A 16,880-nucleotide genomic window follows, 5' to 3' on the forward strand; every position below is an offset into this window, starting at 1 on the left:
CTTCAGCTCCAATCTTACGATCCTAGCCACATCGCTGGAAAAGTGTGTGCAGCAGATTCCTTTTCTGAACTGATCATCCTTCCCCCACCTCCAAAACATCTGCTTTACCCCTACCTTGAGTAATTTCTACCAAAGGAGACAGTTGATTCTTAAAATGTTACTGCTGAGGGGGCTGTAGGAGCAGGCAGCTGTGTTTTAAAACTGATGTAATATTAAATCACGTCAGAGCTATGTTAGCTAACTTGCCGGACAAAGAGGGACTTGAGCCACTCTGCTCAGTTTTATGATTTCTCCCCTCCCTTCTTTCGAAACAGTCAATCTCCCAAGTGAAAGTAGGATTTTCTTTCTTTGCTATGGAGAGCATAAAACCATTCTGTGACGTATAGGCTGTCATAATGCTTTCTGGCATGCTGGAGGACACTTGCAAGGACCACTGGAAAAATCTTACAAGCCCCTCATTCCAGCCCTGCATAAGGACAATTTGTTGTTTTTTAATATAAAGTCCTTGCTGTCATATTTCTAGAAACCTGGGATATTTGTAAAGTAAAGGTAAAGGGACCCCTGACCATTAGGTCCAGTCGTGGCCGACTCTGGGGTTGCGCACTCATCTCGCTTTATTGGCCGAGGGAGCCGGCGTACAGCTTCCGGGTCATGTGGCCAGCGTGACTAAGCCGCTTCTGGCGAACCAGAGCAGCACACAGAAATGCCGTTTACCTTCCCGCTGGAGCGATACCTATTTATCTACTTGCACTTTGACGTGCTTTTGAACTGCTAGGTTGGCAGGAGCAGGGACCGAGCAATGGGAGCTCACCCTGTCACGGGGATTCGAACCGCCGACCTTCTGATCGGCAAGTTCTAGGTTCTGTGGTTTAACCCACAGCGCCACCCATGTCCCTGGGATATTTGTAGCCCTGCTAAAAATCTCTATTCATTTGAAACAGATTTGCTACTAGTTGGCACTGTTTACCAATCCAGACTTTTTGGAGTGTATCCATGTGATGAAAATGGTAGACCTCTCTTTTTGTGAAGAGAATATTAGGCCGTGGCGTTTGTTCTTTACCGATGTGAATCAGAATCTTCATGCCCACAATCTATACTGATGGTTGCATATGGCAAAGGAAGAATGCAGCTGTTGCTAATAACAGTTTCCCCCTGAACATAAGCAAAATAAGGGAACTTTGCCCAGAGAAGTTGGCAACCTATAGTTCAACAGTATAGAAGACTACAGAGGAAGGCAAGGGTAGTAGGGAATGAAAACTCACAAACGTGGTTATGCATACTTTGGGTTTGCTCCATTGGTGCTGAGGATAAGGGTCAAGTGAAAGGCTTCACAGAAATGGTGGGTTTTAAGGAGTATTTCAGAGAAGGAGAGAGAGAGATGACTCCGCCTAGGTGTCAGAGAGGGGAGTTGGAGGAAAGTAGTGTTTATCTTATGTATGACTTCAGTATAAATGTTTCACTATCATTTTCAGTAACTTGCTTTATTTATCCTTCATTGTCCATTTATGAGGTAGGCTTTTGGGTTTTTTTCGTGTTTTTTTAAATGATAATTCCATTCTGGCACAGACCCAAACATGCAAGCAAGTGCTATGCACTTTTAAAGCAGGGTAGCTCCAGAACTCCTTGTCTTGAAAAGCCATATAGCTCTAAATTAGGGAAGGGGAACAAGTTGCCCTCCAGCTGATGCTGGGACCAACTCAGCCCTAGCCAGCATGGCCTGTAGTGAGGAATGATGGGGTTTGTAGTCCAACAATATTTGGAGGGCCACAGGTTCCCCATCTCTGCTCTAAGTTATCATATGGTGATGATCAGGATTGGAATACTTGCTCCCCATTTTTGTCTCTGGTGATTTACATACTTAATTTCCGCACTGATGCACGACCCACATGTAGTCATACTACCTTTTATAAAACCTTGTGAGAGATCTCAAGGTGATATATAGATAGTTGTGGTTGTGGTTTTTTACAACTTCTCCATCCCCTCTCCCCAAGTGACAACCAGATTTGCAGTGGGAGTATTGTTGGAGCAAGGATTTCTTTTTGTGCTAATGCCAGAAACTGGGAAAACGAGTATCTGTTTACGCTAGAATAAAGAATTGAAATTCATGGCCTCAAGGCTGCTTTCTTGGGGATACTATCTTGAAATAACTGTTGTCTACACAAAAAAAGAACTCCACATTCTGTTCCAACCTTCCTCAAGCTGTGCTGGCTAGGACTGATAGACATTGTAGTCCAAAATATCTGGAAAGCACTAGGTAGGGGGAGGCTGTCTTAATTGCTATCTTGGTCAGTCACCCTTGAATTATTCTTACTTAAACAGTGATTGCTAGTGTGTGCTACCATGCTCAAGAGATTAAAACCCAAGATCCACACTTTTGTTAGGGAAGCAAGCCAGCATCACAGCCCAGAATCCATTGCATACCTTGAGCATGTTTGCATACATGTAAGAGAGAAACTGCTTTAAAAAAAGACGTTTCAAAGTTGTAGTCACTGGTTTCCCCCCAACAGAGGCTACTGTGCTTTCAGCTGCAGCAGGAAGTAGTCCAGCAGCTGTAGTGGTCCCATATGATGGTATTTTAAAGTTGGAGAAAGCTACACCACTTTTTATTTTATTTGAAAGCATAGAATCTCTGATACAACAGGTGGGAACTCTAAATGAAAATAATCTTCAGAGAGAGAAAATACACATCCTATAATCTGAAAAAGTAATCATTAGGCGATGCAAGGATTCTTGCAGAAAAACCACTAGTTTCTGAACTATCAGACCTTCATGTGTCAATGTACAATATTTGTAACGTCTGGATTGCACTGACTGTACTTTGAACATCTATGAATTAGCTTTCCACACTGCACTTCAGGTACCCAGCAGATCTGTTTCACCCTGTTTCCCAACAGGGTGTTTCACTCCTGTGCCTGGATATATAGGTGTAAACTCTTTGAAGTCATCCCAGATCTCCAAAGACCCAAGAGGCACTTCTCAGGGACTTAACATGTTGGGCAAACGAGTTTTGAAGACATTCCATGGTCAATTCTGTATGTGTGGGACTTGGTGCTTTTAGGGCTCATGCTTCCCTCTTTGGTCCAAAGGATTCTTGACCTTGTTGACTATAAGGGCCAAAATGGATGTGATGCTGAATGTTTCATTACAAGACATGTCAGGGTGGTTATTTTTCTAAATTTAATATTGGGCACAGGAGGGACCAATCTTCATCCAAGACTGCAGTGTGCAGGGAGGGGAGGCACAACCTTTTCTTCCCCCACCTCGGTTCTAACAAAAATCCCTCCCTTTCTTGCACCACTGTTAGTCTTAGGGGAGAAAAGCTGTCTTTGGGAGGGGGCATTTCATTTGGAACTGTGTGTGGATAGAAAGATGAAACCTCCCCTTCTTGCTTGGTGCATTCTTCATTTATGTATTTAGCACTGCATCTAGTTTGGGCCTCGAGATCTCCCTGCAGATAGTCAAAGCTGTCTGTAGCTGGGAGGATTTGGGTGGTGTGTTCAGGACTTCTATGACTTCATTCTTGTCTGTGCATCCAGAGGTTGGGAAGGGCCTGGGCTGAAGCAGATAGAAACTGAGTACGGTAACAGAAGCCATTGCAAGAGAGTTGGCCAAGTTGTAAGCACAGATGTGCTGCTTTGGCGTTGCAGCGGTTGACCCTGCAGGAAAGTCTCCAAAGAGGAGTTGGTGAATCTTGTGGGAAAGGGCTTATTATGAAACCAAATGGCCTACAGTGTTATGAAACTTGCCTTGTTGGTTGTCATCCTTATCTTACTGAAATCCAAAAGAAAGCTTCGTTTTGGTTGGGGACTTAAGAGTCTGCTTTGGTTCTACATAGTAGGGTGTTGTTGTTGTTAATTGTATTTAGAGGTAGGAGGTTCTGAGTCTTAATAGCTTCCTTAAAAAGCCATCCAATAAGTTCATGGCTAAGGAGAGAATTGAACTGAAGATTTCCTGGGTTGTACCTCATATCTCATTTTCTGCCCTATAAATGTGCTAGTTCTGAATGTTGCGATTCCCTGGTACATAACAGAGACACTGCTTCATATAAAGATTTCTCTTGGCTCCCTTCCAAAAGTGTGACAGGTGTCGATGCTTAGGTACTTCTGATGGTCGTTCTTGCTGGCAATGCAAGCTTGAGTTGTTAATGAAGCCCATCTGTTTTGTTTCTCTTCCTCACCTCTCAGGCCAACATGGGTTCATGCTTCCTTGTCATCCTGCTCAGCAGCTGCCTGACATTCCTGGGAGCAGCAGCCAACATGACCACAGGTAAAGCATTATGTCGTTTTCAGTTTAATCACTGAACATATCAAGGGGGAAATGGGCATGACCACCTTCCTATTGCAAGCATAGCTTTTAGTAAACGTTCAATTTTTTTAAAAAAAACTCTCATTGGTCTAGGCGCATTTTGCGACAGGGAATTTCATTAGAGCGAGCAGTTTCTGAGCTCTGGGTGCAGTACTGTGCCTAAGATTCAGATTAAAACTTCAGAGTGGAAGGAAAGGAGGATGTTTTTCTGCCTCCCCACTTCCATGAAAACTGGAGAAGAGAACCTCTTAAAAATATTAGGGGCGTGGGCAGGGGAAGGACTAGACCCTGTGAAAAATGAGAAGAAGAAGAAGAAGAGTTTGGATTTGATATCCCGCCTTTCACTCCCTTTAAGGAGTCTCAAAGCGGCTAACATTCTCCTTTCCCTTCCTCCCCCACAACAAACACTCTGTGGGGTGAGTGGGGCTGAGAGAAGTGTGACTGGCCCAAGGTCACCCAGCAGCTGCATGTGGAGGAGCGGAGACACGAACCCGGTTCCCCAGATTACTAGACTACCGCTCTTAACCACTACAGCATAATATTTTAGCTGCAGTTCATTCATTTTCAGCTTTGTATCCTTGTTATTAAAAAAGCGTGCCTAGACATTCCGTTGTTGCACCCATAACCTAGGTTTAAGGTGCCACTCAGCTCCTAGCTTTCATAACTTGGTTTCTAACAACTGTAAGTAACAAAACTTCCAGCATTGCAGTCTAAGATGATAAATGGGGTGGGCTGGGGCGGGGAGAGTGGCTGTCAAAAATTGGACAGAAGCATCTGCCATCCCCTTCCACTGGTTCTTCTCCAGATCGAAGCCTGCATATTTTTAAAGCAGTCGTTGATTTGGTGTCTTAAGTAAACAAAACTGCTAGAACTTTGGCATCAGTCAGAGCAGCTTTCCAAAGATAGGGGGAAAGGGAGCTCTATTATGTAGTTCTGTGCAACACTTTATAATAAGGGTAACAGTTCTAGATGTGGAACGAAAGATACCAAGGGGGGGGGGAGTGTGTGTGTTGTTGGGGGTTTGTGTGGAGGGATTGAGCAGCCAAAATACAATAGAATGATCCTTGGAAAGTATCTTCCAATACCCATAAAGAGCAACGTAGTACTAACAGTTTGCATGCTGTCTTCTGCGAATGTTTATTTGGCTCGTAGGTTTAGATTTGTTAATTTTGGGTGAAATAAATCTCATTCTTAATCTGGGAGGCCCTGCTACTTGTGGAGAAAAACCTGACGCTCATGTCTCTGTGTGTAAGATCAGGTGTGGGGAGCAACATATCCTGTCAATTTCCCTTTTGTTCTTTAACTTCTAGTGCTCCCTTCGACGGGTTCCTCCTTGCTCACAAGTTCCATGAAAACTGCCAAGACGCAACCAGCTAGCGGGAAGCCCACAAGCCCCACCAGTAGCCATGCTCCTTCTCAAGCAGCGTCTCCTGCCATGGCACCAAACCGTACTACTCCTCCTCCTACGGCCACAGACTTCCTGCCTGCCACGATGGTCAGCTCTCCAGGCACGGAGGCTACAGTTTTGCCGGCAACTGGGGCCACTTCTGGGCCCACCTCCCTCTTGACAAATGCCACACCTTCAGTTCCACACACGACTGCTGCAAATTCAAATCTGGTGACTGTAGAGGCCAACACCACAACAGCAGTAACTACGCCAAAAGCCTTTGACACCTCAAGTACGGAAGAGCTTTGCTATATTTCATTTGTGCTCCTATACATATGTTATGACCGGTAGCTTATGTGTGTTTAGCAGCTTCTGTGAGTAGTGTGTGGCTTGTTCAGTTACTCTCTCTATTTCTAATCTGGGTGGTTTTTAGTGTCATGTCACCTTATTCACTTAGGGTCACTGCTTTATGGCATGCTAAAATGTGAGGGGAACACACTGAGGAGCTTGCTTTAGGTAAAAAAATTAGACTAGATAATGGATCCAGTCCTCTGATTCCTTCAACTTTGTTGTGTGGTCCACAGGTAGTGTAAACTGCTCCAGACCTACTTGGTGGGTTAATGCTAAATATCTTTTGAGATTGGGACTGTCTTAAAAGTTGTCCCTTCACAATTAGGGCTGGACTGTCCCTGGTTTTCAATATCGTGATATATCACCAGCTAAACTTCACAATATACCAATATATCATGATGTCCAAAATAAGGATGGGGCGATGTAGAGACATTGACTGGCTTCACGGTGTTTCCTGGCACCTGCTCTTCTGAATTGCTGCAGGAGGCGGGAAAGCTGAGCCAGCGGGGTTAACAGGGGCTGCAGGAATCAAGAGAAGCAGTGGCTGGCTTCACGTTTTCCCCCACATTGTGATTTTTGCATAGCACATGCATACACACATCGTGATTCCCAATATATTGCCAGATCAAAAATTATGAAATGGACATCATGATATGGACTTCAAACTAGTTTTGGACAATATATCGATAAATTCCCATCCCTACTCACAATTGTTGTCATACTCCAGATCAATTAGTTCAAACTGAATGCTTTAAAAAATACTCCATTCTCAATAGCATTTAGCAAATTCTTGCACTTGTTATACCTGATTTGCTAATCCGGAATACAACTCCTGCTTTGCTGTCACTAACATGAACTAAAGGGCCACCATCAAAGTGAAGCTTTCCCTGTTGTGTGATGCTTTCCCTGTAGTTCACAGGTACATGCTTGTCAGTGCTGCCTCCAATCCATGATTTTGTGCCATGGTGACACTGAAAAGTGCTGGATCTGATTATTTAATCTACCGTATTTATCGCTCTATAACACGCACCCGACCATAACACGCATGTAGTTTTTAGAGAAGGAAAATCCGTAGGCATGCCAACCATAGGCATTTCCTCCATAACACGCACAGACATTTCCCCTTACTTTCTAGGAGGAAAAAAGTGAGTGTTATGGTGCAAAAAATACGGTAATTTGATTCTTTTACAGTACAATTCACAGAGATACAGATGACATCTGCGATTTGATGGGGGTGGGGGGTGAACCCATGTAAAAACTATGCCAATGTAAAAGAATCAGTTTTAATTCAACCGAATTGGACTTCTACTCAGATTCCATGGAAAAGGCAAGAGCCCACATTCACAACTGGCTAAACAAAACCCCAGGCTCAGTCCCCAGTTAGCCATGACTCACTTAGAATCCTGGCCCAGTTGCTCACTCACATACTCTGACACAAGAAAAGAAAAACGCCATTTCGCCAAATCTGATGAGAAGCATATGCCAAATTGCAACACCCCCCCCCCCAATCTATATCCTTAGCAAGAGAAAAAGAACTTTTGGTCCAAGACTGATGGTGAATCATGAGGGCAAGGAAAACAGAGGGGAGTGGGGAAGACAAGAAAGAGATGCGATGTGGGAAAAAGACAGCCAGAGAAGGCCCTTTTAAATCTTAGCCAAAGTGCGGGAGGAGGGAGAAAAGCACAGCATCTTCCTCCAAGGTGGTAACAAATGGGAGTTCTGCCAGGCCAGCAGCTCTTAGCAACAGAGCAGATCTCTCTCTCTCTTTTCTCTCCCACCATCCAATTTTTGTTGTCCACGCAGAGTTCTCTCCATCTCCCACCCCTGTCAACTTCCTTCAGATTTCCCTGCCTATCTAGACTTCTCCTGGAGCTGAGAAGTCCCTTTCTCATTTGCAGGCAGACACCCCCCCACACCTTTCTTCTCCTGTGCATCCGGGTCTCTCCATCCTTGATGGAGGGCGAAAGGAGAATGTTATTACGGGATAGTGGCTAGCAGGAGGGAAAGGCAGGCAGGCAAACAAACAGCTATCAGGCAAAGTCGCTGCCTGAGGCAAATGATTACCTGGTAGCGGGTCCCTCAGCCCTCCTGATTCGCCTCCTTCAAGAAAAGAGAGAAAACACTCTCCATGGCAAGAGCCTGCTGCCAGCACAAGGCAGCCAAGTGAGTGGGGAAGACCCCATCAGATCTGATGCCTCCCCAAACACCTTAGCTGATTCAGGCCAGCAGAAGCCGTGAAGGTGTGCAAATAGGTGGGAATCCCACATGCCTCCAGTTCTCCTATTTTCTTTTTTAAAAAAGTGGCTGTAGGCCAGCACAACTCTTCTGGGCCAAGGAAGCACCCCTAGCAACATTGAGTGGGCACCATAAGCTGTGAATGTGGGCAAACAGCCCTGCACTGAGCTGATACCCCCTCCAGAAAGGCCAGCAGGAAATGGGCACATGTGTTCTCCCAAGTTAGGAACACCTGGCTCCTGATTGTCTGCACCAGGGTTTCCCAAACTTTGGTCTCTAGCTATTTTTTTGGACTACAATTCCCATCATCCCTGACCACTGCTTCTAGCTAGGGATGATGGGAGTTGTAGTCCAAAAAACAGCTGGAGACCCAAGTTTGGGAAACTCTGGTCTACAGTGACTGGCAGGGGCTCCCCAGGGTTTAGGCCCTTTCTGGAAATAGTGGGGGTTGAATTTTGGACCTTCTGCATGCAAAGCAATTACTACTGAGCTATGGTCCTTCATCATGTTCAAAAGAATGAGGGAAGGACTCCCAGGAAGCAAAGCCAAGCCATCAACTGAGTAGAGAATGCACTTCTGATTCCAGGCAAAGAATGCACAAGACTACACCGCAAAGCCTGGAAGCAAGTGTGTATCTGTGTATTGCTTTGCAGGGAAAGAGTGTTTATCGGAGCTCTTGCTATCTGGCTCCCTAGGGTGCTTTGCTCTAAGGGTGTGTGAGGCTTGATGCTGGTGTCTCTTTAGAATCTGTTCACTGGAATCAGTTCATACAGGTAACAGAACTGAGTGGTAAAGTTGTTACTGGCCACTCAGTTACTACAAGGGTGTAGGGTGGGATTTGCAGGTTTGTTCATCGAACATAAAAAAGTTGCATGTCAGACATCCCTTCTCCCTGACATGCAAACTTTCTGTGTGCAGAGAGTTAATTCCATGCTGAGTAATCAGATATGCAACAGATACACACAAATCCCTTGCCTCCTTAAGTAGAATAGTAAAAGAAAAAACTTAACCATGAGATTCTGCTAATAACATCACATTAAGTTGCTGGTATTAAGTCATAGGAGCGTGTGTGCGTTTGGCCATTTCTTGCACAAATAGATATATGCTAGTACACACACCTGAATTGGGGGGTTAAGAATGTGACAAGAGCCATGCTATACCAAGGCAAAAATCCCACCCAGTCCAGCATCCTATTTTTATGGTGACCAGATTCTTACAGAAAGTCCACCAGTAGGACTTGAGGGCAGCAACACCTTCCCCTTTTGTGACTCCCATAATAAGGGTGGCTTTCACTCTGTCTGATGTAAAGATTTAAGCATCCTATGTGTGGGCAACGGAAGGGCAGTTTTTGAAATGAGGAAACGCCCCCCCCCCAAAAAAGAAAATGAAGCACAATTTACTTTTGGGTGCAGGGAACTACAAAAGACTTGGGGTGATATTGCTTTCTGAAGATTATTCACTAATGCTTCCTCTGTGTGCATTCTGCTTTTAGCTGAGATAACTAAAGACTCAGGTAAGCATATTTGTCTACAGCTTTCTTTCCCCCACCCCCAATTGAACTAATGGTTTCCATGCTGTGTCAATGACTGTGTTGTTTGCACGCAATGCTAAGCCAAACTTTGGCTTGCAACGATCATGCTGGCTCCCAGGGATGAGATTACAGCTACTGTGCTCCTCCCCAGCCATGTTAGCTTGGTGTGGCATAGCAGCTAAGCCAAGATGTTTGGCTTAATGTGTTGTCCAAACCCAGCACTGTGGTTAAAGCATTCTTCTCCTTAACCACTGTCTGTAGCCAATGTGCTGAGCTTGTCAGAAGATAATAAGCAAGACAAACAGAAGAGACCCAGTGTCAGTATTCTTCGTAGGTTGGGAAAGGAGTTGAAAGGAAAGGGAAGAATCATGTGGGATCACACATATATTAAGGTTCCCGCAGGGTGGGAGGTCAGCTCGCACAATACACATTGAAAGTCAACACAAGAAGGTGTCACACAGCTTTTCTCATTGATCTGGCTGGCAAGCAGGATGGCACTTCAGGTGAATGGAAGTAGACTAAAGGGGACAGTAGGCTTGTAAATTTTTTGCTATATATATTTTGGGGAGAGGGAGAGAGAGGTGCCGGAGGTTGATGCTACATTTGAAGATGAGATGGGTCATTCAGTCCATCAAGCTAATACTAATTTTAACTTCGGCCACCTGCAAGCCAAGCCCTGCTTTATGTGAATGCTCTTCAGGGGGATAAATGGCATTAAAGTTCACTGCGCTGCAGGCCAACATTTGCTGCATCCCACTCCGTTTAAAAGAACATCGCTTTAACTGGCACCCATATTCATACTGGAGGATTTGCTTCCCCATCTCAAGGTGGCAACACTGCACCAATGCAACATACCCAGTGGTAGGAGGTGCTTTATCCCCAAGTGCCACCCTTATCCCCTTGGCCCTGCTGGATCTGGCAGGGTGAAGATTGTTGTGCTATCCCCCATTCTCCCAGTTGCCTGTTTATCTCCCCTTTTCTCTGCAAGCCCATATTCGCAGCTGGGCTGGTAACTGGTGAATGAACAGGAAGTAAAACAGTATGAATAAGTGGATAGCTCTTGCATTGGCGGTGGGGGGGGGATATAAGAAGAAGGGAAGCCTATGGATCTGTCTAAGACCACTGTTTTTGAGTTTGTTCATAGATGACCTAGAGCAGGGGTAAGCAACCTAAGGCCCGTGGGCCGGATGTGGCCCAATCGCCCTCTCAATCCGGCCCACGGACGGTCCAGGAATCAGCTTGTTTTTACATGAGTAGAATGTGTCCTTTTATTTAGAATGCTTCTCTGGGTTATTTGTGGGGCATAGGAATTCATTCACCCCCCCCCCCCGAAAAAAATACTGTCCGGCCCACCACATGGTCCGAGGGACAGTGGACCGGCCCACGGCTGAAAAGGTTGCTGACCCCTGACCTAGAGTTAGGGTTGAGCTCCCCAAGTGTCTAAATTACACCTAATAATTCAGGGGGGTAAAAACAAAAAGGATATTGTGACAAATATCTTCAGAGTGGGGCATGGCCTATTTGGGGGCCTTGTATATGCACTGATAGAATCAGAGCTGGCAGTGACCGACCAGGAAAAGTATATTCAGAGTATGGCGGATATGTCAATGAAAAAGCTGGCCCAATGTGTGGTTGTTGTGAAAAAAAGGCAAATTTCTTCCCAGGAAGCAACAGGCAAGGGATCCAAAAGAACTTGTGGGGCCCTGATGGAGATGCCTTTGTGAAGAAAGTAGAGAGAGAGGGATTGTTCTCCCTCTCCCCAAATAACAACTCATGGTCACCAAATGAAGCTGACTGGTGCAGACAGTCGCAATAGCCAGTAGGAAGTGCTTCACACGGCGCAGAGTTGAAACCGTGTCATTTGATCTCATACGCTTGGGTGATGGCCAGCAACTCAGATGGATTTTATAAAGGGATTAGACAAATCAATGGAGTGTAAAGCCATCAATGGCTGTTGGTCATGATGACTGTGTCCTCCCTCTAATATCAGAGGTTATTTGCCTCCAGATGCCAAGTTGCTGGGGAACAGCAGTAAAAGAGAGATATTGTGTCTTGCTTTGGGGGCTTCCCAGGGGCTTTGGCTGGCCTATGTGGGTACCAGGTTTGCTGGGCTAGATAGGGTTTGGTTCGAACCAGCAGGACTCTCCTTATGTTCTTACCTGTTGCTTTCTCATTTATGCAGGTGATAGCGATACCGGACGAGGTAAGGCATTCTCCTTAGACAACTTTTTTGCCCGTACAATGTATGTCTTTGTTGTCGCTATGGAACATTGCATTTCATTTAAGGTGTCAAAATGGCATCTCTTGTGAACATTCCGATTCCAGGGCTTACTTGACTGTTGCAGCTTTCTACTTTCTGTAGGAACTCATTACAGCATATGTTAGGGCATCCCATTTTATCCCCACAACAACCATTCGAGAGGTTGGTTAGTTTACAATAGTGGCACACTAAACATCACCCAGTAAGTTTCATGACAGAGCAGGGATTTGAACCCAGGCCTCCCTCATCAAAACCGCAATACTTGATCCACTACACCAGCCTCCCCAATCTGTTGCCCTCTGAGTATTTTGGACTACAGCTTCCATCAGCCTCAGCCAGCACAGCGGTGTAGCCCAAACATCTAAGAGGGCACCAAGTTGGGGAAGGCTGCCCTACATCATGCTGGCTTGATTTGGCAAAAGAAGTTCTCTTTACACCAGTGTGGTGTAGTGGTTAAGAGCGGTAGACTCGTAATCTGGGGAACCGGGTTAACGTCCCTGCTCCTCCACATGCAGCTGCTGGGTGACCTTGGGCCAGTCACACTTCTCTGAAGTCTCTCAGCCTCACTCACCTCACAGAGTGTTTGTTGTGGGGGAGGAAGGGAAAGGAGAATGTTAGCCGCTTTGAGACTCCTTCGGGTAGTGATAAAGCGGGATATCAAATCCAAACTACTACTACTACTACTACTACTACTACTACTACTACTACTACTCTTCTTCTTCTTCTTCTTCTTCTTCTTCTTCTTCTTCTTCTTCTTCTTCTTCTTCTTCTTCTTCTTCTTCTTCTTCTACATTTTCTGGCTCATTTTAGTCTTATTTAGGTACTTAACTCAGCTCTAGAGAGAATGGTATCAGTTGGGCAATTACTTTGGTATGGCCCTGTAGTATATATTGTGTAAGCCAGGGGTAGTCAACCTTTTTATACCTACCGCCCACTAATGCATCTTTCTTGGTGGTAAAATTTCCTTACCGCCCACCAGTGCTTGATGGAAGGAGGATTCAGTTTGTGCCATAGAACCCCCTACCGCCCACCTAGAATCCTGAAAAGCCCACTAGTGGGTGGTAGGGACCAGGTTGACAACTCCTGGTGTAAGCAGTCAGGTTTCTCCACCCATTCTGGGTACGTCCTTCATATCCATCCTGTAGTGAAGATAGGAAGGTTCCCCCCCCCTTTTTTTTGCAATCCCGTCCAGGCTTCAGGAACCCTGAGCAAATGGGAGCAATACAATGGGTTGTTATCCAGTGCTGCGGAACGTTCCAAGCCTTTACTCTGTCAATATGTAAGGCAAGGCACACATGCCTCTCAAAGGGTGGATGCTCAGTCGTTTCTGGTCCCTGATTCTCTATTTCATGGCACCACCGAAACTGTGCGACCTTCTGTCTCACAGCAGGGGAATTCATAAGCACAACTCTTTTGACGCGTGCTATTCCGATAATAGTATCTGCAGCACCACTTCGTGTATTCTGATATGCGCATAATCATATCAGTCCCCTTTATTTGCAGTGCCAGCAAGAAATTGCTAACTCCCACCAGTACACTCACTCTCTCTCTCTCTCTCTCTCTCTCTCTCTCTCTCTCTCTCTCTCTGTGTGTGTGTGTGTGTGTGTGTGTGTGTGTGTGTGTGTGCATGAAGGAGTCAATACACAAGGCAGGATAGTTCACTGCCTCCTGATTTTTAAACCAGACTGCATGACAGCGATGGGTTGCTGTTGGTTTTGGCCTTGCCTGGCCTGTACTGACTGCTAATATCAATGCAGCCTTTTCAACCAAAATATCCAAACGGAACCCACCTGGTTGTGCATTTCTCTGTTCCCACACTCCACCCCAGCAATGTGGTCTGCGGCTGAGTAACGTTACAGAGGAAGCAACAGGCAATGTGTCCGTTGGCTGCATTGGTTGCTATCATGTCATTCACCTCCAGGGTGGAGGGAGCTTCCAAGAGCGTCTTCCGCCCACCTTGCCAGCTCCGTTTAAAAACAGTGAGCTCTAGGGCCAGTTACAAGAAATCAACATGAGTGCATCTGATCAGCTCCATGTCAGATAACGTTAGTCACTTTTGCATCAAGTGGCTCAAAAGTTTCATTTCCACACTCCCTGCATTTGGCAAGGGTGAGGTGGAGGAAGTTGGCCTGAACAGAGGGGAAATAAAGAGCCATCTGCATGGTTAGCTTGGCAAGCAAGACTCTCTCCACCAATCAAAGTAGCCTCACAAAAATTGTGTTTCTTTTAGGCTGCAACGGGCTGGGAGATTGAGGGGAGGCGCAAACAGGCTAGCAATTTATTTCAGTGGGCTGGTAAATTTTGTAGACTTAATTGCAATGTTGGGGAGTTGCTTTGGCACAGTTTCTTACCTAATTGCACAGGTAGTCGGTTGGTCTTTCCAGCCTTTCAGGATCCATCCTTGTATTGAAAAGTCTGTTGCTGTCTTTTGGGCAGCGTTAAACTCTTTATTGTATAACAACAGGCGCTCAGGTGTATTATTCTTTCTGGGTGAACTCACAAAGTAGATTTCAGGCACAGCTGATATTTGGAGAGCTGAGAACGTCTCTTACTCTTGGGAGGGATGAATAAAACAAAATCCACAGTCTTCACAGGTGTATGATGTTGGCTTATGGTTGCAGCCCTTTATATTGTGTCCATTTCCAGAGCATGGGGCAATACTTCTGCCCCCCACCCCGCCATGCTGTTCACATACTTGTGCTAGCTTTGGCATCCTGCCTGGAGAATATAAAGCTGAATATTATTTCTGCAATCTGTCAATCAATACTGGAATATTTCCTACTGAGGAAGTTTCCACCCATGCCAAAGTCATACATGTGTGGAGGGGATATACAGAAAACTTGCACTTGGGTCCAAGTTTACATTTTCTGAACCAGACTGCTGTCCTCACCAGTCCTTATGTAGAGACCTCAAATAAGAAATTTACCAGTTTGTTCAATTTTTCACTTTCAGTCCAGGGTAAAAACATTTTGCCTTCTTAACACACAATCACAAAATTGTATCTTCACACCTTCTTAATTTCAGACTGGTATGTATTGGTAATGGCATATTTAAGAAAGCTCCCACCTTTTGGGATGTGGGGTTAATAAAGTAAGATGTATTTGTCATTTTCTTACTAGACACGTGTTCTTAAATCCTTACTAGACACATGTACTTACATTCCTTACTAGATACATGTTCTTTGGGTTCGCAAGCACCCAAAATTATATACGTGTTTATATTCCACCTTTTCTCCCAGGAGCTCAAGTTTCATACATGGTTCTCTCCCTCCCCGTTTTATCCTCACAACACCCCTTTGAGGTAGCTTAGGCTAAGAGACAGTGACTGGCCCCAAGTCATTCAGTGAGCTTCATGGCCAAGTGGGAATTTGAACCCTGGTCTCCCAGGTCCTAGTCAAACATTGTAACCACTACACAACACTGACTCCACAAATATGATATGCTGCATAAATCCATTTGTGTGTGTGTGTGTGTGTGTGTGTGTGAGAGAGAGAGAGAGAGAGAGAGAGAGAGAGAGAGAGAGAGAGAGAACTCTCATCTTTTTGTGACCAAGGTAAGCTCTTATGTGTAAAGAGCATTTTCACAGTGGTGGAGAGAAAGAATAGAGAGAGCGCAGATATACCTGGTCAGGAAATTATGGGTTGCAGTTGGATTCTCCACATCAAATACCCCTTACTCCATGTCAGACTCTCCTGCATCTAACAGGGAATGTGGAGTCTCACCTTTAGGGGTTGGGGAGAGCAAAAGAGAATAGGTGGGTAGCCTGATTTGTAAATGCATGCATTTGGTGCTACAGGCTCCTATAATGAGAAATAGAGAGAGAGAACGCTATGGGCTAGCTGCTTCCTTTTCCTGGCCTTGTGGTAACTTCATCTGGGGTTGGCCAGTTAGTGGGAAGGATGGTTGAGAAGGTAAGGACCTACAGTGGCACTTCCAGGGGATGCATCTGGCAATGAGATGTTGGTCTTTGGGGTTTGCACCTTCCCTCTTTGACACATCTGACTCAGAGCTGGAGCTTTTTCCACTGCAAGCGTTAACCACAGCCAGGAAGCAGAACGGTGAGCTCTCAACTGCTTTCTTCACGTTCCCACATTGCTTTCTGCCTGCTGTCATTTCTCAATCCTCTTTCCAGTACGGGAGTTGCTAGGACAAAGGTACAAACTCAGCAGCTCTCAAGGACACAAACAGCCAAGGTTGCAGCTCATTTGTAAACCTGTTGCATATTTCAAAGAATGGGAGAAAATGCTCAGTGTGTGACTGCTCTGTCTGCTGTGAGCTAACAACAGAATTGCCTAGGGCCTGCCCCCCCTACTTTTCAGAGAACGTGTAGGAAAGCAGGGCTGCAAAATGCTTTAAGTATGCACCAAACAGCCTTCCATTGTTGTGTGTCAGCATGTAATTTTGACTTGCCTGGAATCTAAATGCGCTGTACAAGAATTCTCTTTGGAGAGATGAACTCGCAGTTCACACTTCCAAATTCCAGCAGCTCATTGGACTGCATCAGACCAAACCGTACATCTAACTTATTCTTTACTGGGGGGGGGGTGTCACTCTTGATGGTTGCTTTTCCTTTACTCCTTGAAATCTGTCCAGCTCCCCCCCCCGACTCATCTAACATTCTTTTGGATTACTTAAAATGGACAGATTGCTTGACCTGGATTCAAACCGCCATGAAGTTTACTGGCTCAGTTACTCATCTCTCAGCCTATCCTATCACACAGGGTTGTTGTGAAGAACTGAAGCAAAGAATAGCCACGTACTTGAAGAAAGTGCAGAGTACAAGTGTAATCATAAATAAATGCATTATCTTAA

At 45.3% G+C, this 16,880-nt stretch overlaps 1 protein-coding gene across 3 annotated transcripts in view; it reads left to right on the forward strand.

Annotated features, from left to right (window-relative positions):
* Positions 1-16,880, forward strand: part of PTPRA (protein tyrosine phosphatase receptor type A) — a 139,544-nt gene that overhangs the window by 86,267 nt on the left and 36,397 nt on the right. The window contains exons 3-6 of one of the 3 annotated variants that reach the window (XM_053402076.1): positions 4,185-4,266; positions 5,616-5,984; positions 9,771-9,791; positions 11,992-12,012. In XM_053402076.1, the coding sequence (XP_053258051.1) occupies positions 4,185-4,266; positions 5,616-5,984; positions 9,771-9,791; positions 11,992-12,012 (493 nt within the window). The remainder of the gene's footprint in view (positions 1-4,184; positions 4,267-5,615; positions 5,985-9,770; positions 9,792-11,991; positions 12,013-16,880) is intronic. The other 2 variants (XM_053402077.1, XM_053402078.1) reach the window with 2 other exon arrangements.

This window comes from Podarcis raffonei, chromosome 9, assembly GCF_027172205.1.
Source record: "Podarcis raffonei isolate rPodRaf1 chromosome 9, rPodRaf1.pri, whole genome shotgun sequence".
In the NCBI taxonomy this organism is placed as follows: Eukaryota; Metazoa; Chordata; class Lepidosauria; order Squamata; family Lacertidae; genus Podarcis; species Podarcis raffonei.